Source organism: Sorex fumeus, unplaced genomic scaffold (genome assembly GCF_029834395.1).
Source record: "Sorex fumeus unplaced genomic scaffold, SorFum_2.1 ptg000063l, whole genome shotgun sequence".
NCBI classification, from domain to species: domain Eukaryota; kingdom Metazoa; phylum Chordata; class Mammalia; order Eulipotyphla; family Soricidae; genus Sorex; species Sorex fumeus.
Genome location: NW_026606120.1, coordinates 39,749,439 through 39,767,500, shown reverse-complemented (window position 1 = coordinate 39,767,500; position 18,062 = coordinate 39,749,439). Strand labels below are relative to the sequence as shown.

Here is an 18,062-nt window from a genome sequence, read left to right as displayed (position 1 = left end):
TGAGACAATGGCACCACAGAACTTGTTTAAATACCCGGGACTATATATGGTCCCCTGAGCAAAGAGTCAGGAGTAGCCCTGAGCATTTTGGGGTGTGGATCAAAACTAACCAAACCAAACATAACAAACCAAAACAAGATCTCACTTGTCCTTCCTGTTGGGTATCGTGGAGAAGTGGGGATGCATGTGTATGACTAATTTAGCATGCGTGGCCCTCTGAACAAAGGCCCTTCCAGAAATCCTGTAGGGAGAGACCAGAGTGACAGCATAGCAGGCAGGCATGTGCCTTGCACCAGGTGGTCCCCCAAGCCCTCCAGATGAGATCCTTGAGCACGGAGTCAGGAGTAAGCCCTGAGCACTGCCAGCTGTGGCCCCCCAAAAAGCAAAACAAAGCAGAATTCCGAATGGAATCACCAGTGACTGGAAAAAGGCATGATTTTCCTCTTGTGCGAGAGCAAGAGAGTAGGGCACAGAATTGTCTCCCTGCAGACTCAGCACCTCCTGTCAACAGAGACCGTGGCTGTACACTATCTATCTTCTGAGCATTTAGCCCACTCTCAGCAGAGTTTGGATTCCAAACAGCTAAGAGCTGCCAGTTTCCAGCTCGGAGAATGTGATTCCTGAGCTAGAGCTCGGGATTCCGCCTCTCCCCGCCCCAAGCCCCCTTGAGCAGGAAGGTGTTATATGCAGAACAAGCCCCACTTCTGTACTTGCAGGACATCTGGAGTCAGAGACCATAAATCTACTGCATGAGACCCCAGTCACGTTATCCCCCTCCGCATCCCCACCAAACGCGCTGGCAAGAGACACCAGTGAGCTGAGAGTTGCTAAATCCAAGTTAGCTCGTCACGTTCAGCCTTGGTGGGCCACTTGCTTCTTTCCCCAAACCAGTTCATTAAGTTACAGTGAAAATGAGCCATTACAGGTGAGCTGAAGCACATTCCCTCCCCTCTGCAAGCATACCCAAGTGTGTACACAAGCACACACGCGCGCGCGCGCGCGCGCGCGCGCGCACACACACACACAACAACAACGCTAACAAGCGAGGAGGCTGAGGATTTTGACTCTCCTTCAGGAATAGTTGACATAAAATGTTTAACAGGGATTAGATACTTAGAAGTTCTTTTAATGGACATTGGTTTGCATAAACTGTTTGCATTTAGATTTTTTTTAAAGGGCTGTTAATTATTTAAACAGTCAATAAAGCAGTGAGTTTTAAGTTCAGTTAAATCATGCCCTGAGGCGAAGTGGAGAATTGCAACCTTGTGTCCCCCCAGGCAGCAATAGAAGGGAGCGGAACTGGCCCCACCTGGCAGAGGTGAGCAGCTGGTAAGAGCAGATAAGAGGACAGAAAGCTTTTGGACAGGAGAGCAGGTAGGGCAATGCCCAGGCTTCCCTGGCCAGAAGAACGTTGGAGAGAGCACGCAGAGCTATGGCCCTTGCCTGGCACACAACAGGCTTTGATTAGATCCCAGCACCACATACGGTCCCCTGAGCACCATCAGAAGGGAGCTCTGAGCACTTTTTTTGGCCCCCAAGCCAAAAAAGAAACAAGTCAATGTCACAACACCCTCACCAGGCCAGAGGCTGCGGTTTGCCACCTGCCGAGTGGAGGGGACCCTGACAGCCCATCCCAGCTTCTCTCGGCTTCCCTTGTGGCCACTCGGAGTGCCCACAACAGACTCCGCCTTGCCCCCTCCCTTTCTCCTCTCCTTGGCTCTGTCATGCAGCTCTGGAGGTCAGAGCCCGAGGACGGTGGGAATACCCACTCCCAGGGTCCTGCAGCTGGTTCGCCCCAAGTTCTGGGGCAGGCAGAGGTATCTGCCCATGGCCGGGACGCACCCCCAGAGAGCTGCAGGAACCAAATCAGGCCTCTGTTTCCCATCAGGGAGGCTAAGGATGCTTACGAAGGTACAGGCCCTGGGACCTGGGTCACGGTCAAGCCACCAGCAGGCTCTGGAGAAAAGGGGCTTCCTACCGCAGGCCCCTCTGCCTAAGTGGGCGAGACATGGAATCCCCTAAGAGCAGTTAAGAACCCCAGAGGCAGAACCAGAGAGTGGCACCCAAGTGCTCCCCTGGTGATCCCAGTGGGCAGCCCAGGGGCTCCCTCTGTGCGGCCTTAGTTCAGGTCTCCTCGTCCGTCCCTTAACTTCCCCTCCACTGATCTACTCTGCAACTGCTCATGCTCTTCCTCTGCTTTAGACCCAGTTGCCTGTGAAACAAAGAAGAGCTTCCCCTCATCAGCCAGGAAGACCCTCTGATCTGGGGCATACTCTCACCCTCTTTGTGACACAGGCTCCCACCCTTAGGTCTCAGAAGCACTGGGTCCCTCACGCTCTGCTCTTGTCACAGCTGTGTGTCTCCTCTTCGGCTGTTGGCAAACCCATCTCCAATTCTGGCTCAGGGCAGCCTCCGGGAAGCCTGTGCAGACCTACTGAGCCTGGGAAGCTTCTAGTCTCCGAGTGAGAACCAAAGGCAACTCCCCTCCCTGTGGTCTCCTAAGTCCCGTGCAGCATCTTACTTCACACCTGTGCCCAGAAGACTATGGCCAGGGGGCTGGGCTCAGGGCAGGACCCCTGAGTCCACTTCTTCCCGCCCACTGTGAGCCCCTCTATGCTGACTTCCCAGGCCCTTCTCGGTTGGGCATCCTGGGTTCATTTCCCAGCTAGAATCTGGGCTCTGGGCGGGCAGCTCGGGACCCAGCCTGGTGTCCCCGGAGGCCGTCTCTGAGAATTTCCCTGCTTTGCTTTAGCTCAGGAGTCAGGAGTCATTCCACATGGTTCCCATCCTTTGGCTTTCCTAGAGCTTTGCTCCTGGAGAGAAGGGACGGAGCTTCATTTGCCCTTGACCTTCAAGTGCTCACTGCCAGGCCGGCAACTGCACCTGGGTTCTAGCAGGTTATGGGGCACTGGCCAGGCGCGTTACTTGGTAGGGAGATGGAGATGACAGCTGGGTGAATGTTACTCCCTTCCAGTTTACCCTGCTCCTGCCCCCTCCTTCCAGTGGGCACACTTTCTCTCTATCCCTTCTTTCCAGCAAGCAGCTGTGTAGCCACAGGAGGTGGAGACCCAGGTGTAACTAGAAAAAGCCAGCGAGCATGTCCACACCAGCATCAGGGAAACACGGCACCCAGGAGTTCAGTGTTTGAGTTGAGTTAGGACATGCTTATCCCTCAGCAGATTCCCTGGGACTTCCACTGGTTCTGCATCTTCCAGAGTCCCACCACCCCCGGCTCAGCTCTGGGGCACTGCGAATGCTCCAGGAGCACTTGGTCGCCAGGAGACAAGAGAACTAAGTCTGTCTTTCCATCGGGGAGTGATGGCCTTCCTTTCTCTCGAGCACCTAGCCTCTGCTGGGATGGTCTGGCATCTGTTTCTCAATCCGGGATAGACGTTCTGGATCAGGGAGTCTCATTAAAATAGCTCTCCGAGCACTTAGGGAATTATCCCTGGTGCATTTTGCTTGGCAGCAAACAATAAATGAAGCCCAGCAGAGTGGGAATGCTGAGTAGGAACAGGGTCACCCATGCTGAATCAAGGACAGGCCTTCATTCTCCTGAAGCCCCAACTCAGGGATTCTCAGTAGATTCACACTCTGGACTTGGAATGACCCTCTGTTCCATTGGTTCAGCACTGTGATGGTTCAGCACTGGAAAGTCCTGTATCCTAAAAATGCCCAGTTCGCAGGGATGATGCTTAGCCTGCTTTTTCCTCCATCTTTGGGGTCTGGGCAAAGGCAGCCCCCCGCCCACCGTGTGCTTACAGGCTGATGTGCCCACACCCTCTCCAGAAGCCCCCAGCATCCCCTTGATAGCCTGCGTGCTGCAGGGCCAGTGATTTTCTTTTTCTTGTTTTTCTGCAAGATAGCACAGCGGGTAGGGCGTTTGCCTTGCACGCAGCCAACCCAGGAGACCCAGGTTCGATTCCTCCGTCCCTCTTGGAGAGCCCAGCAAGAGAGTATCTTGAGAGTATCTTGCCCACATGGCAAGGCCTGGCAAAGCCTGGCAAGCAACCCATGATGTATTTGATATGCCAAACACAGTGACAACAAGTCTCACAATGGAGACATTAATGGGCCCGCTCGAGCAAATCTATGAACAATGGGAGGACAGGACAGTGAGAATGGAAGTTTTCCTGCCTGTTCACTTTTTTGGTTTGGGGCCACACGAGATGGTGCTTAAAGCTTGGGGTTTGGGGTTTGGGACTGGGGGGTGCCTAGGGGCTCATGTGGTGCTGGGGGCTGAACCTGGGGCTTTGTACAGATGTGTACATTGAAGCCCACTGAGCTATTTCCCCAGCCCAGAGTCTTCTGTTTGTCTGTTTGCTTCGTGGTGGTCTTCTAACCCAGGGCCTCATGCACTCAAGGCAGATGGTCCAACCTTAATTCTCAGCCTCCTGTGGCTCCTGTTTTCAACCCTAGGGGTCGAGTTCTGAACCTTACTCTGTATGATGCCCCCGGTTCCCAAATACCAGAGGAGGAGGGGGAGAGGTGGGGGGAGAGAAGAGGAACGGCAGGGGAATGTACCTGAAGGAGGGTGACATTGGCAAGGCTGAGTCTGAAGAGGTAGTTCCTGCGAAAACAGAAAGGAGGATTGTAAGCCAAGCTGGCTTCTGGTTGGTGCGTGACTCATGCTGAACCAAGGCCCAGGACACACACACTCACACACTCTTCACCACCTTTCTCAGCCAAAAGCCCATTGAATGGAAAGACTCAGGACCTGGACAGGCTCCCGCCTCCCTCGCCTGCCTCCCTGGTCTGTTTCCCTCCACACAAGCCGCCATCTCTCTGGGGTCTGTGACACCTAGAGTCCTATCTGCTTCTCTGACCTCTCCGTGGGACCCTCTGTGTTCCCCCCGCCCCCCTCCCATAATGGCAATCCTGTCCTCCACCTTATACTTCTTCCCCACATGGTCCAGCCTGGAGAAGCTAAGATATTATCGTCATTTTTTGTTTGTTTGTTTGTTTGTTTGGGGTTTTTTTGCCACACCTAGCAGTGCTCAAGGCTTACTCTATGCACTCAGGGATCACTCCTGGCAGGGCTCAAGGACCATATGTGGTGCCAGGGTTCAAACCCAAGTGAACTGTGTGCAAGTAAACGTCCTACCCGCTGTTCTACCTCTCCCACGCACAGATAAGTCATCATCTTTAAACACTACTTTCATTGTCTCAGTCTACTGCTCAACAGTCTTCGATAAGGAAAAGTGCTCACAAAAACCCATAGGCAGATGTTTTATTCCTATTTGTGAAGCCTTGGAAGCAACCAAGAAGTGCTTCAGTAGGTGAGTGGGTAAATGATCGGGCAGTGGCCGAGAGTGGGCTCTTAGTCTGTGCTTGGGAAATGCAACGCTGATGGGGCCCCTGGAGCAGTAGCACAGAGGGGCGGGTATTGGCCTTGCTTACAGCCTCCCGGATTCCATCCCCTGCATCCCATAGGGTCCCCCAAACACCACCAGGAAGCCAGCAGTAATTCCTGAATGTGCAGAACCAGGAGTCACCCCTGAGCATTGAAGGATGTCAAAACCAAACAAAACAAAAAGGAAAGAAAGAAATGTACCGTCAAGGCATGAAAAGATGAGCAGGTACCCGATGTGCATGCTACTGAGTGAGGAGAGGAATGCCCACCTGCAGAAGTCACCTACTGCACACAGCCCGCGGGAAACAGAGCAGCGAGCTCTCCAGGGTGGAGGGCCAGAGGGAGAATAATCAAGGCACAGAGAACGTTTTGGGCTGCAAACATATTCCGTATGACTGTAATGATGTCCAAGGCCAGAATGCCCACTGAGGCACTATGATGTGCGTGGTGATAATGAAGTACCCATGGAGGGTTTTGGGTGCAGGCGATAATGAAGTACCCATGGAGGGTTTTGGGTGCAGTACATGTACCATTCTGCTGGGGGGCATCGATGTGTGGAAGGCTGTGCGGGACGGAGGTAGGGGGCGGGAAGGGGGTTTAGGGGAACTCTTTGAGCCTCCCCTCAAGTTTGCTGTGAACTGAAAACTAGTCTGAAAATAAAAAGTCCTAATTTTAGAATTAAAAAAAAACTCCAAGAACGACGCTGATGGGGCTGGAGAGAGTGTCATGAAGAAAGAGCCTGCCTTGCTTGCTGCTGACCCCAGTTAGATCCTGACACAACAGATGGTCCCCCGAGCCCCGCCAGGAGTGATGCCTGAGCACAAAACCAGGAGTAAGCCCTGAGCACTCCTGAGTGTGCCCCCTAATTCACCTCCCCCTGATAAAGAACGGAGTGGATGCTGAAAGTGTAACCATCAAGCTGCCATCACCTTCATGGGGCTCACAGCCAGGCCATTGGACTTGACAGTGGCAGGGTTGGAGCTGAGCGCCCCATGGTCATGGGGCAGGGCCTGCCAGAGAACTCCAGCCCGGCCACTTGCTGTGGCCTTCTGGGAGCCTGAGTCCAATGGGCCTCTGCCATTCCTATCTCACAGGGCCTAGTGTGTGTGCGTGTGTGTGTGTGCACGCTTGAATGAGCTTGTGCGTGTGTGAATGTGTGTGCATGCATGTCCATGTTTGCAGGCACAAGTGTATGTGCACTGCATGTGTGTGCATGTGCAAGTGTGCATGAATTTTTGGACACATGTATAGGTGTACGTACATACATGTGTATGTGAGTGTGCATGTGCAAGAGTGTGCAGGTGTGTGTGTACGCATCCACGGTGTGGCCGTGTGAGCCTGGGCTTGTGCCCACACACGGCCTTGAGTGATGTCAAGCAGATGATTCTGGGCCTTTCTTCAGCATTTGCTTTTTTTCCTTCTCCCGCCTTTGGCTTTTCTTCTTTTGGTTTCCAAAATATTTAAGAACAATTCCTTTGGAAAGTTCTGGTCAAAGTCAGGTGGGAAAGAGAAATGAGGGGACGGTCTGGGAGGGGCCAAGGAGGCGGGCCCTGCTGGGCTAAAGGGGGCCTCCCCCCCCGGCCAGGCTCCCCCAGCTGTGCTGGGGCTCTGCAGCCTCCCAGCACACCCCTCCTGCAGGTCCTGGCAGAGACTGCCCCCAGCACGCTTCAGGGGCTGCCGCACCCGGACCTGGCTGGAACAATCTGGGTGACAGGGCGTCTTTCTGTTCACCTTTGCTCCTCACACAGCACTCATCACTAGAGCGCAGCTCGTCTTCTGGGCGTGAGAGAGAGAAACCTGCAGCCTGGCCGCCCCTCCCCGAATGAAACAAGCAGCAGAAATGAACCTCCTCAGCCTGGACCCCAGGGCCCAGAAAGGAGGGAAGGGAAAGGAATGTCAGGCAGGAGAGAAGGAAGGGAAGGAATGCAAGACAGGAGAAAGGACACAGACAGGAAAATGACCCAGAGAAAGACACAGACAGGAAAATGACCCAGAGAAAGGGGAGAAAAAAGAAGAATCAACATTTTTCTTTCGTTTGCCCTAAGGGATGTTAAAGGCTGAATCCAGAACTCATTTCCTCTGTTCATCTCTTGCCCTGCAACTTGGGAAAAAGTTGATTCCCTGCAGTGTGTGTGTGTGTGTGTGTGTGTGTGTGTGTGTGTGTGTGTGTTGAGGGTGGAGGAGGGGAAAGGCAGCGTGACCACTGGCTGGTGATTTAACCTGAGCTCCCATTTCCTGGTCCAAACCAGAGATGCTCACCGTCCCCCTGCCCCCGCCCCCCAGCAGATCGCACGAGGCAGTAATTTCTGACACGCCTGATTGACTTCATGTTTTCGACACTTTAGTGCATGTTTGGCACCTGGCAGGCGTCAGATGAGTGGCAGCTTTCAAAATGCTTCAACAACGCTGGAGCGGGGGCGGCAGGCTCCGTGAAGGGGGTGGGGCGGGCAACGGGCGCGCAGGGCAGGATGGATGCTGCTTTCACCCGAGGCGCCGCGGGGGGCCGGGGATGCGTGTGAATCCCTGTCTCTGCGCTGCCTCTCACCAGCAACTGCACCTCAGAACAAGTCAGTCATCCTCACTGCTGGGAAAATGGAGCTGCTCTCTCGTCTATTTGTGGCTAACTGAGTTCTGGATTCGGCCTTTCACATCTAGATTATTCCTCGGAGCATCCACAGACTCACGCCCGGACAGAGGGTCCAGCTTGCACTGGCTGCAGGGGTCCACCCTTTGACCTGTGCTCCTCGACCTTTGGAAGGTCAAGCACACAGCCCTGATACTTGCTTATTTCAGTGTGGTAAAGGGTGGGTCGGCCACGCCCAGCGGTGCTCAGGGCTGACTCCTGGTTCTGCACTCGGGATCACTCCTGGTGGGGCTCGGGGGCCTGTGAGCCAGCGGTTGAGTGGCCAGTGTAAGGCGCGTGCCGACTCACTGGACTCCCTCTCCTCTCCACCCCTCCGCCCCACCCGGTTCCACAGACACGTTTAGCTCCAGCTCCACCACAGTGTGGTGATGTGGATGCAGAGCCGGTGCCCCAGACTTTCCAGGTGCGGGGACAGCCTCAGAGCGCCCACCCAAGACCAGAACCCGGCTCCTCCAGGCTTCCCGTGGTGCTGTGTCCCCGAGCCGTCTCCTTCGCACCAGCCGGGAGGGGATGGGGACGCGCGGTCAGGCCCAGGGGCCAGGCTGCTCTGACACACTGGAGTGAGGCCGCCTTCTTGGCCTGCCACTGGGCAGATCTGCGGGGACAACGAGCGTGGGGCAGATACTGCAGTAGTGGGAGGCCACAGCACAGACTGGCAGAACCATACTCCCGGGTCCAGGCCTTCGGGAAGTATGTCCTTGGCGGTCACCTTCCACCTTCTTCGGGTCGAGATTGATGGCAGGACTGACATCCGCAAGCCTCAGAGTGCAGAGCCCAGCAGACCAGGGGAGGGGTCACACAGGGTTCGCACCCTAGCCTCCAGTTTTTGGTTCAGCAGGTTCTGGGAGGAGCCCTCACACTTGGTGGGGGTGGGGTGGGGCCACACTCAGTGGTGTTCAGGGCTTACTCCTGAGGTCACTGCTGCGAGTGCTGGGGACGGAGTCCAGGCTGGCCGCGTGTACGGCAAGTGCCAAGTTGCTCCTCATCTCTCCTGCTTGAACTTCTTCTAGGCTCCACTGGTACTGCTGGCCCGGGTTCTCTCACTGAGATCAGCCCTAAGCCCCTTCTCTCCAGCGCCGAGGAGCTGTGGCAATATTTCCTCAACGTGGGTGACACCAGTCCCCACTCTAGGATGGGGACACTGGAGTGATGGGGGGCACTAGTAGCCTCAGGTGAAATTGGGGGAGGAGGTACTTTCTGTTCGCTTTAAGAAGGCAGATTTTAGTGGGGCTCTGAAGGACTTTTTTTTGAAAAGGGGGTTGCAGGTCAAAAAACTCTGAGAGCCTGATGTAGGGTTTTGTGAGAATCCCCACCTCCTCCTGCACTCCACAGAGTCTCCGTAAATCCTCCCGCCTAGCGGATTACCTGCAGTACTGACCAGAGGGAAGGGAGAACAGGGCATGAGAGCATGGGACAGGTGCAGGCAGCCCACTGCCAGCAGGGGGCGCCCCGCGCTCCAACAACGAGGTGTGTGCTAGGGGACTGGTAGGGCTGGGGAGGGGGCAGCCTGCAAACGGATGGTGTCCAGTGCCCCTCTGCCTTTGAAGTACGGGGCACCAAGATCTGAAGTTCCTTCCCTGCCTCACCCTGACCCTCACCCCAACAATGCTTTCTTCCATGTCACCAACACGGTGGGGAGATGAGAGAGAGAGAGAGAGAGAGAGAGAGAGAGAGAGAGAGAGAGAGAGCGAGCGCAAGCACCCAGTAGGTCAAGGAGGAATGAGTCCATCCCCGAAAACATCCCCTCCACCCACCACTCCTGGCCCTGCCCCTCTGCACCCATTACCTGGCTCCCACGATGAGCTGGTTCCTGGGAGGGTCGAGGGCGAGCTGGGAGAAATCTTGGGCCCCAGGATAGGTGAAGTTGGAGACCCAGGGCTGCAGGTCTAGGGAGGAAGAGGAGCCTCTTGGTTACCGCGGGCGTCCAGCTGTGCGGGCGTGGGAGCAGACAGGCAGCGGGAAGGCAGGGTGCCCCTTCCCAACAGCTGGGGGCTTTTCATCCTTCCTGGAGGCCTCCCCTCTCCACCCCGATTGCCCCCAGTCACTCCTGGAGATTCAAATCCCCAGACCCTCCCACATCCAGCCCGGGGGAAGCCATGAGGACGTCACATCCTTTTGCTTACCTGCAGACCAGCCCGAAACCCAGCGGTTCCTGCCCGCTGTGCTCCAACATACCATGCGCCCTGTGGCTGGCCTGGCCTCCGCTCCAGCCCTCCCGCCCCACACATGGCAACCAGCTGACCCTTGTGAAGCGCGAATCTGGTCCCGTCCCTCCCCTGTGCTAAGCTCCTTAATAGTGCCCATTTGCCCCCGGCTCCTGTGTGGGCTTTTGGGTGCTGACCCTGTTCCCCAGCTCACGCGTGATTCGGGGACCCACAGCAAGCACGAAGCTCTCTTGCACCCCCCCCCCCCCACTCCATCCCACCACACTCGCCAGGCAAGAGCGTCCTGCAAGCAGATGTCTGCATTTCTGTTCTCTCAGTGATCAGTTCCTAGCCCCACCTGCCTCCACAAACCCCCAAACCAGGGTGACCACTGCCCCGCCATCACCTGAACCCCCAAGCCAGGGTGACCTACCGCCCACCATCACAGCCGCCTTCCTGCTGCTGCCTAGCTTGGTGTGCCCTGGGGGACAGGGAAATTCCTACTTCCTTCTGGGGTGAGAGGGTTGGACCACCCCTTTACTTGGCGCTCAGAGATCACTCCTGATCATGCTTGGGGGCCCATGTGCAGTGCCGGGGGTAAAGTCCAGGTGGACAGGCAGGCAAGGCAGTTACCCTAAGCCCGGCCCTAGCTCTCCGGGCCAAGATCTTGCTTGCGTCTTGAATTCTTAGGGCCACCCACGTTTGGCAGAGTTTAAATGGGTGTAAAAATAATTCTCAGCCCCCTGACATATTTCTGAACAAGAAGAATCAGGTTTCAAGTAAGGCTGTAAGTGGAGGGAGAAACAGAGTTGGAAGGGAGGGTGCATGCTGTGTGTGTGCGTGCGTGCTTTGTGTGTTGTGTGTTCTGTGCTATGTTGTGTGCATGCTGTATGTGTTGTGTGTCTTGTGTGTGTTGTGCTGTGTATATTGAGCTGCGTATGTGGCTATTCTGTGTGTGGTATGTCTGTTGTGCATGTCTTGTGTGGTGTGTGTTGTGCTATGTGCATTATGTGTGTGTTGTGTGTTGTGCTGCATGTGGTATATGTTATGCTCTGTGTGTTGTGCTGTGTGTGGTGTGTTGTGCTGCATGTGTTATGTGTGTTGTATGTATGCCACACTGCGTGTTGTGTGTGTTGTGCTATGTGTGTTGTGTGTGTTATGCCATGTGTTACTTGTGTTATGTGTGTATTGCGCTGTGTGTGTTGTGTGTGGTGTATTTGGGGGGGTTGTGCGGTGTGTGTGTTGTGCTGTGTGTGTTATGTGTGGTGTGTGTGTTTGTGTGTGTGTGTGTGTGCACGCGTGCAGTTCTTTCTCTGAGGCCAAGGCCACAGAGTTTCATGAGGGTGTTAAGGAGCACCGGCAGCCCCCTGTGTGGGTGGCAGGGCAGGGGACGGGCACGTCAGGAACAGTGTGGACCAGCCCTTCCCTGGTGACCCACAGCACCCCTGGACAGCGCCTGCTCAGTCCTCACCTCGCCTCGGGTGGGGTCTGATCCCAGTGACAGAGCAGGGGTGTGGAGGGCTGCTCAAAAGAGGGGAGGAGAGCAGGGGGGCCCAAGGCCCGGCGCCTCCCCCCATCGCTCCTCAGCCGCGGCTCGCAGAGGCCCAGAGGAGAGTGCGTGCGAGCGTGCGTGAGGGGGTGCGTGGAGTCCTGGGGAAATAAATCATTGCTCGTTATCCCTCCACCCAGAGTAAAAGCAGCCCTTCGTTTCTGCACGACAGGCAAATACTTAATCGCTCCCTGGAGAAAGGGAAGTTTCTCGAGTTGGATGTTTTTCAGAAAACTGTGATATGCATGATTTTCGAGCAAAGAAGAAATTCTGCAGCAAAATGAAGCCCCCTCCTGGGCCTGCCTCTGCCCCCAGCAGGTGACGTGGTAAGGCCTGCTTGGTAGCTGTAATGGCATCTGGGCAACATCAGGATCAGGAGTGAGTGGTGCTGGCTGTTTGTAGCTGATCTCAGAAAGCCTGTTGGGCTATTAAACTACCTCAGGGACTGGCCAAGAGGCCTCCCCCTCCAGGAAGTCTTTCTGGATCATAACTTTGCAACCCTGATCTAATGTGATTCCTTCCCACTGTTCCTCCACGCCGTACATTCCACTCACTCTCAGCATGCCCTTTCTGGGAGGAGAGAGGGAAGGGGTGATGGGCTCGCCTATCTCCACACACAGGGGCTCCCCAACAGTCGGCGGTCAGGATGCTAGCTCTCTCCTCCTCCCGAGGGGGCATTTAGATGGGCACAGTGTGCCCGGTCAGCAGCAATGCCAGGTGTTGTCAGTGCGGAATCCCCGCGGTCCTCTCCTGAGGAGGCAGGGGCAGAGGCAGGGGTGCCGTGGGGAGGGGTGGGGGGACGCAGGCGGCTCCTCCATTTCTGCGCCCTGTGTGGGAGGGGCAGGGCGGAGAGGCCGCTCTCAACCCCGAGCACGTCCCGAGCTCCGCGTGCATGAAGCCGGCGGACGGCAGCTTTAAGAGAAAAATGACATTCTCCATGACGCGCCTGTGATTTTAATTAGCGCCAATTCAATTACCCACTTTATGGATCGACCGCTGGCTCCGTGAACACACACTGCTCCCGCCTGCGCATGAAAGGCGACGGAAGGGGGTGCGGCTGCAGAGACCCCCAGCCCAGCCCGCCCGAGGAGGCCCAGGGAGAAGGTTGCATGGGACAAGACCCTGGAGCCCATCGGATGCTGCACCCGGCCGCCCTTCCAGGGTAGTTAGGGGTCACCGGGAGACCAGGCAGGCAGGGGAGGGGGACACGCATGACCTGGACTGCCCTGCGCGCTGGGTCACTGCCGGCACTTGGCAGGAATGAGTCCCCAGGGTGTGCTCAGCAGTGCAAAAACCTACGGGGAGATGGAGCTGACTGCCACCTGCACTGGGGGCACCTTGGGGAGACCTGGGCACCCCCAGACTCCTGCGAGGACCCCAGCACCCAGCTCCACTCCCCGCATTGTGCAGGCCCCAAATCCAGAGACCATCGCAGGCTCTGCTGAGGGAGGCCTCGCTGGGTCCCCAGCCCTGCAGGGTCCCCTGAGCACAGCCAGAAGCCACCCCTAGCACTGCTGCGATGCGGTCCCGAAACAAAAACAAGCAAAACAAGGAGTAAGTTTGGAGAATGTGTAGGGAAACCCAAAGCTACCCACGTGGGGGAGGGGGCTGAGGGGAGCCCGGAGGGTGGGAGGAAGAGCTGCGATGTGACCTTGCTCCAGGCCGCCCGTCCTGGGTGACTGGCCATCTCTGCTGCCAGGGTCCGAGGCCACTGTGACACGCCCATGCCCACTGTCCCTCATTCCTTTACTCTGTGTGAGGGTAGGTGGACACGTCAGTTGAAACAAGCTCCATCTGGAGAGCACTGTCCAGGGAGTGGCCTCAAGGGCACACCTCTCGTTTCTGCAGCCCCCTCCCCAATTTGTTCCAGTAGAGATGCATGGGGGTCAGGGTCTCTGCTCTCCTCCATTGCTCCTGCCCCCCTCAGCCAGACCCAGAGGGTCCACACAACGCCTTGTGAGACTGTCCCTCAGAGCTGCCGTGCTGGCGCCCTGCTCAGTCCCTGCCTTCAGGAACAGCCACCAGCACAGGAGGGAGGGGCAGGGCTTCAGGGTGCTGTGCTTGGTCGTTGATGGTCACTGCTGACTTACTTTAACCTGCTGAAGCCTTTCAAGCCTGGACCCCAGCTCAAACAAGACAGAACTGGGGACTGCTGGGAGGCCCTGTCTGGACCTGGGGGACAGTGCTAGCAGGGACGCCGGTCAACCTTCCTGGGTCCCACGTGCTGCCCTGGCCCCACCTGTCCCTCTCCCGCTGGCCCCTGGGAGTTCTCTCTCCAGTCGTCCTGGTCTCCTTCTCACATCTCGGCTCTGGCTGTGCTTCAGAAAACCCGCTGGCCGCCTCCTCCTGCCAAGGGTCCCCCTGAGTTTAAGCCCTGCGTCCCTGGCCTCCACCCTCCCATCCCCTCCACTGCGAGGATATCACAGGCCTTAGGACACCACAGGCCTAACGACACAGCGATGGGTCCGGAAGGATGGGTGGGATTCTCCCGCCACCGGGGCCCCCAACAGGCTAACAGGCCATGGGAGAACATATGGGATGTGAGCTTGTTTCCTCTTAGAGGCTCATCAAATGTACAAGCTACTTTTAGAAACTCTCGTGAGAACCCAGGGGCCCCTCGGAGCAGGGCCAGCGAGGCACATTCGCGGGTTGGGAAACACTCGAGAACAGCGCTCTCATGCTCCCCAGCAGATGGGGAGATTAGTCACCAGGCCCCTTCCCTGGGGGTCCCAAGAGCCCAAAGACAGGCATCCCTGGAGCTGTCTGCAGCCCAGGGAGGTTTGCCAGACAGCCCCCGTGATGAGTCATCTTCATTCTCGCCCTTCCAGGGAAGCCAAGAAATGAAGCTCACGCTTCCAAAAGAGCCAGAGCGTGGGACCACCAGCCAGACCTTGGCCAGCCCACTGAGCCGTCAGCAGAGGAACCCCCGGAAGACAATGCGCCCCACCCCAGTCACTTAGCTCCAACACAAACAACTGAGCAGCGGAGTCTAAACCCTCCAGCTGGCTTCCCGCCCTTGGACGCAGCACCCAGAGGGAGCATCTCTGAAGAGAGAGCGACGGGCCTGAGCAGCACATGGGACCCCGCTGTGTCTCACCTCAGCACCTCAGCCCTGAGGAAGCAGAGAAGGGCCGTGTGGGGGGAGGGTCTCACCTGCGAAGGCCACGGTGGGGTGTTCCCTGGGGGTACACAGAGACTGCTCCCCGCTGGGCTCGCTGGAGAGATCCTGGGAGCTGGAGAGGTGGAACAGCAGCAGCGTGAGGCTGGGCGGCAGCAGTGCTCCCGGGAGCACCATGGCGGGCCGCGGCGGGCCGAGCTCCTGGAAGCAGGCCGGGCAGACCTGCAAAGCAAACACCATCTCACCGCAAATCCTTAGGGAATGAAGGTAGCAAGGCGCAGGCCCGCCTAACAGCCTTTTGTGCAGGGTAGACATAAAAATACGTGTTCCTATGTCCTTGGATTGGCATTCATATATGCAAGGAGAGAAAACCACAACAAACTTCAATAAAGAGGCTGGGGGTCAGGTATCTCAGTGGTTGAAACACCTGCCTTGCATGCATCCACCCACTAGGTCGGGGGGTAGTTGTCAGTGATGAGATGGGGTGGGTTGGTTTGCTTGTTTTTTTCATACATCTTTATTCTGTTTAGTATAGCTTAGTCTGCTCCATGCAAAGTTATAGATCATATCTTGAAAGCTAATTTCCCTTGGAATGGTGTTCTGGATAAAATTGACAAATGATAGAGGTTTTTTTTTTCCCTATTATGATCCCAAGATGACTTCAAACTTGTTTTAATGATAAAGGATGATATCTAAGGAGTTTAATAAATGGAGCTAGGACACAGGAGTAAGTTATTTGCAAAAAGATAAATTTGAATCTGCAATTCATATTTTATACTAGGAAAAATTCCAACTGGATCGAAGATTTAAATGTTAAGATTAAAGCTATAAACACACTGGAAGAAAATGTGGGCAGAATTTCTTCTAACATCAGAGTGAGAACTCATGATTCAAAATCCAGGAGTTAGGCAAGAAATGATCGGCCAACTTTACATCACAAAATAATAAAACGTCTGCAGGTCCTCCTTTCCCCAGCCTGCAACAAACATCCAGCAAACTCAGAAGGCAAATGACAAAATGGAAAAACCAAATCACACTTCGCGCAGAGAAGCAGCAAGAACACATGAGAATCAAGAAGAAAAAGATCAATCACCCAACTGAAGTGTGAACCCCCAAATACACACGCAAACAGGGCTCCCACGCCTGAAGGACACTTATTCTGACTCATCAACGCAGCACCAAGTCAAGCTTCAGGTAGAGATGCCACAGCAAGTACCTCAGCTTGATGACACCCCTTTGTAAAGGCTGTGGGAGAAGGGACACCTCCTAGCCTGTGGGTGGGCCTGGGGAAGGACACCTCTCTGTGGACAGGGACCAGGCAAGTCTGGGCACAAGACAGAGGCCTTTATCCTTTCGTCTCTCTTCTGGGTGTCTAGACTGAAAACGCCACTCAAAACATGGCGCTGGACCACATCCATCCACAAGGTGTGATAACTCTGTCACAAGGTAAACGCAGAACATAACAAAACCTCCTAGCAGTTGGGCTGGAGGGACAGTACAGCGGGCTATGCTTGGTCTGAGACCGAGCATATGTGACACCACGTATGGACCAGAGCCTCACCCGGGGCCACTCCTGAGCACCACTGCCTGTGACCCAACCTCTCTTCGACCAAAGAAAAATAACAGTAAAAGTGAAAACTGCATAGTTGTCTTACAGAGCAATTTTTTGGACATTTGATCCAATTAAATATTTGGCCTTGTGTTTTATTCAGTCTGTTTTCTTTTAACTTCTCTGGTAATCTACTTGGCTGAACTCTGCATAAGCACCCATCTGCATCCGATTGTTGACTGGAAGCGAAAACCTGCTCCTTCATCTCGGAGAAACAAACGGTCCCATGTGCAAAGTGACTTGTATACAAGATGACTCCTTGTGGCTTTCTTTGAAGTACCAGAAGTCAGGAAGTAACTAGATATTTAGCAACAGGAGGCTGCTTGCACAAGCTGCGATGTACTTGGTAATGGAATACAGCACTGGAGATGAATGATGAATTTCTCTACATTTCAATACAGAGGAACCCTTAGGGCAGTGAAGATAGCAAGGTGCAGACCAGCTGAACAGCCTTCCGTGTAAAAAGATGGTAGACGTAAAAGTGCATGTTTTTATTTCCTTGATCAGCATTCACATACACTGGGAAAGCAGACCACAACGAGTTTCGATCAAAAGGCCGGGTCAGATTCAGATAGCTCAGTGGCTGGAAACACCTGCCTAGTGAGCATCAAGCGAGTTCAATTCGCAGTGCCACACATACACCAGGTAGGATCTTGGCAGTTCCATTGCCTTTGATGCCTGTTGCAAGTATTTCTGCTGTACTGCAGGCAGGAGTGTGTGAGCAGCACAACTCACAGGGCCTGATCCCCAGGTAAGCATCACTTAGCCTGACTTCTGGGAAGCAGGAGTGTGAGTGCTGCAGTGACCCCAAGAGCTGTGACTAAAATGTGTGTGAGCGCCACGGCGGACACGCTCATGGGCAATCACCCCAGTCATGGAGCATGACCCGGAGAGCGTGCCACCCCCAGTTGGCACACCACAGTCATCCATGACAAGCAGCAGCAATAAAAGAGTGGAAGAGAGGAAATAAATAAAATTAGTTGGTAACATGAATTAAAAGGTTTGGGGGCTGGAGTGACAGTCCAGTGGGCAGGGTGTTTGCCATCCATGTAGCTGACCCAGGTTTGATCCCCGGCATTCCATAAGGTCTCCCCCTGAGCACCTCCAGGAGTAATTCCTGGGTGCAGAGCTAGGAGTAACCCCTGAGCATCACCCGGTGTGACCCAAAATAAAAATTAACAAAAACCCAAGCAAACAAGCAAAACAAGAACCAATAAAATATCTTTTTATAGAATAAAAGTAAAAAAGTTTTTTTGGTGTGCGTGTGTGTGTGTCTTTGGGCCACACCCAGCAGTGCCTAGGACTTTCTCCTGGCACTGTGCTCAGGAATCACTTCTGAGAGCTCAGGGGACCCCCCATAGTGCTGGAATCAGAATATTTTCACTTCTGGGTACTGACTGTGTTTGCTAGTACCTGGGAAATGAAACTCAGAAGCTAGTTATTGCATGCACAGGTGTTGCCACAGGACCAGGAGGCGGCTCCCGCATTTCTCCTGGGCCCCATCCCACCTAGACCCCCACATCACTCCTACGTCCCCATGCCATGGAGGGCCTCCCTGGTGTACTGCCAGGATGGGGAACTGGAAGGGAGGACTGGATCAGGCACCCAGCCAGACACGGGGGGCCTGGGCCTTGAAGTTAGGGTG

At 55.1% G+C, this 18,062-nt stretch overlaps 1 protein-coding gene across 2 annotated transcripts in view; it reads right to left on the bottom strand.

Moving 5' to 3' along the window:
• The window catches only part of SEMA5B (semaphorin 5B), a 141,458-nt gene that overhangs the window by 31,364 nt on the left and 92,032 nt on the right, over positions 1–18,062 (bottom strand). For both annotated transcript variants that reach the window (XM_056126728.1, XM_056126730.1), the window contains exons 2-4: positions 14,844–15,030; positions 9,784–9,883; positions 4,525–4,570 (exon numbers count right to left, since the gene is read on the bottom strand). In XM_056126728.1, coding sequence (XP_055982703.1) covers positions 4,525–4,570; positions 9,784–9,883; positions 14,844–14,985 — 288 coding nt within the window. In that variant the 5' untranslated portion in view covers positions 14,986–15,030. The remainder of the gene's footprint in view (positions 1–4,524; positions 4,571–9,783; positions 9,884–14,843; positions 15,031–18,062) is intronic.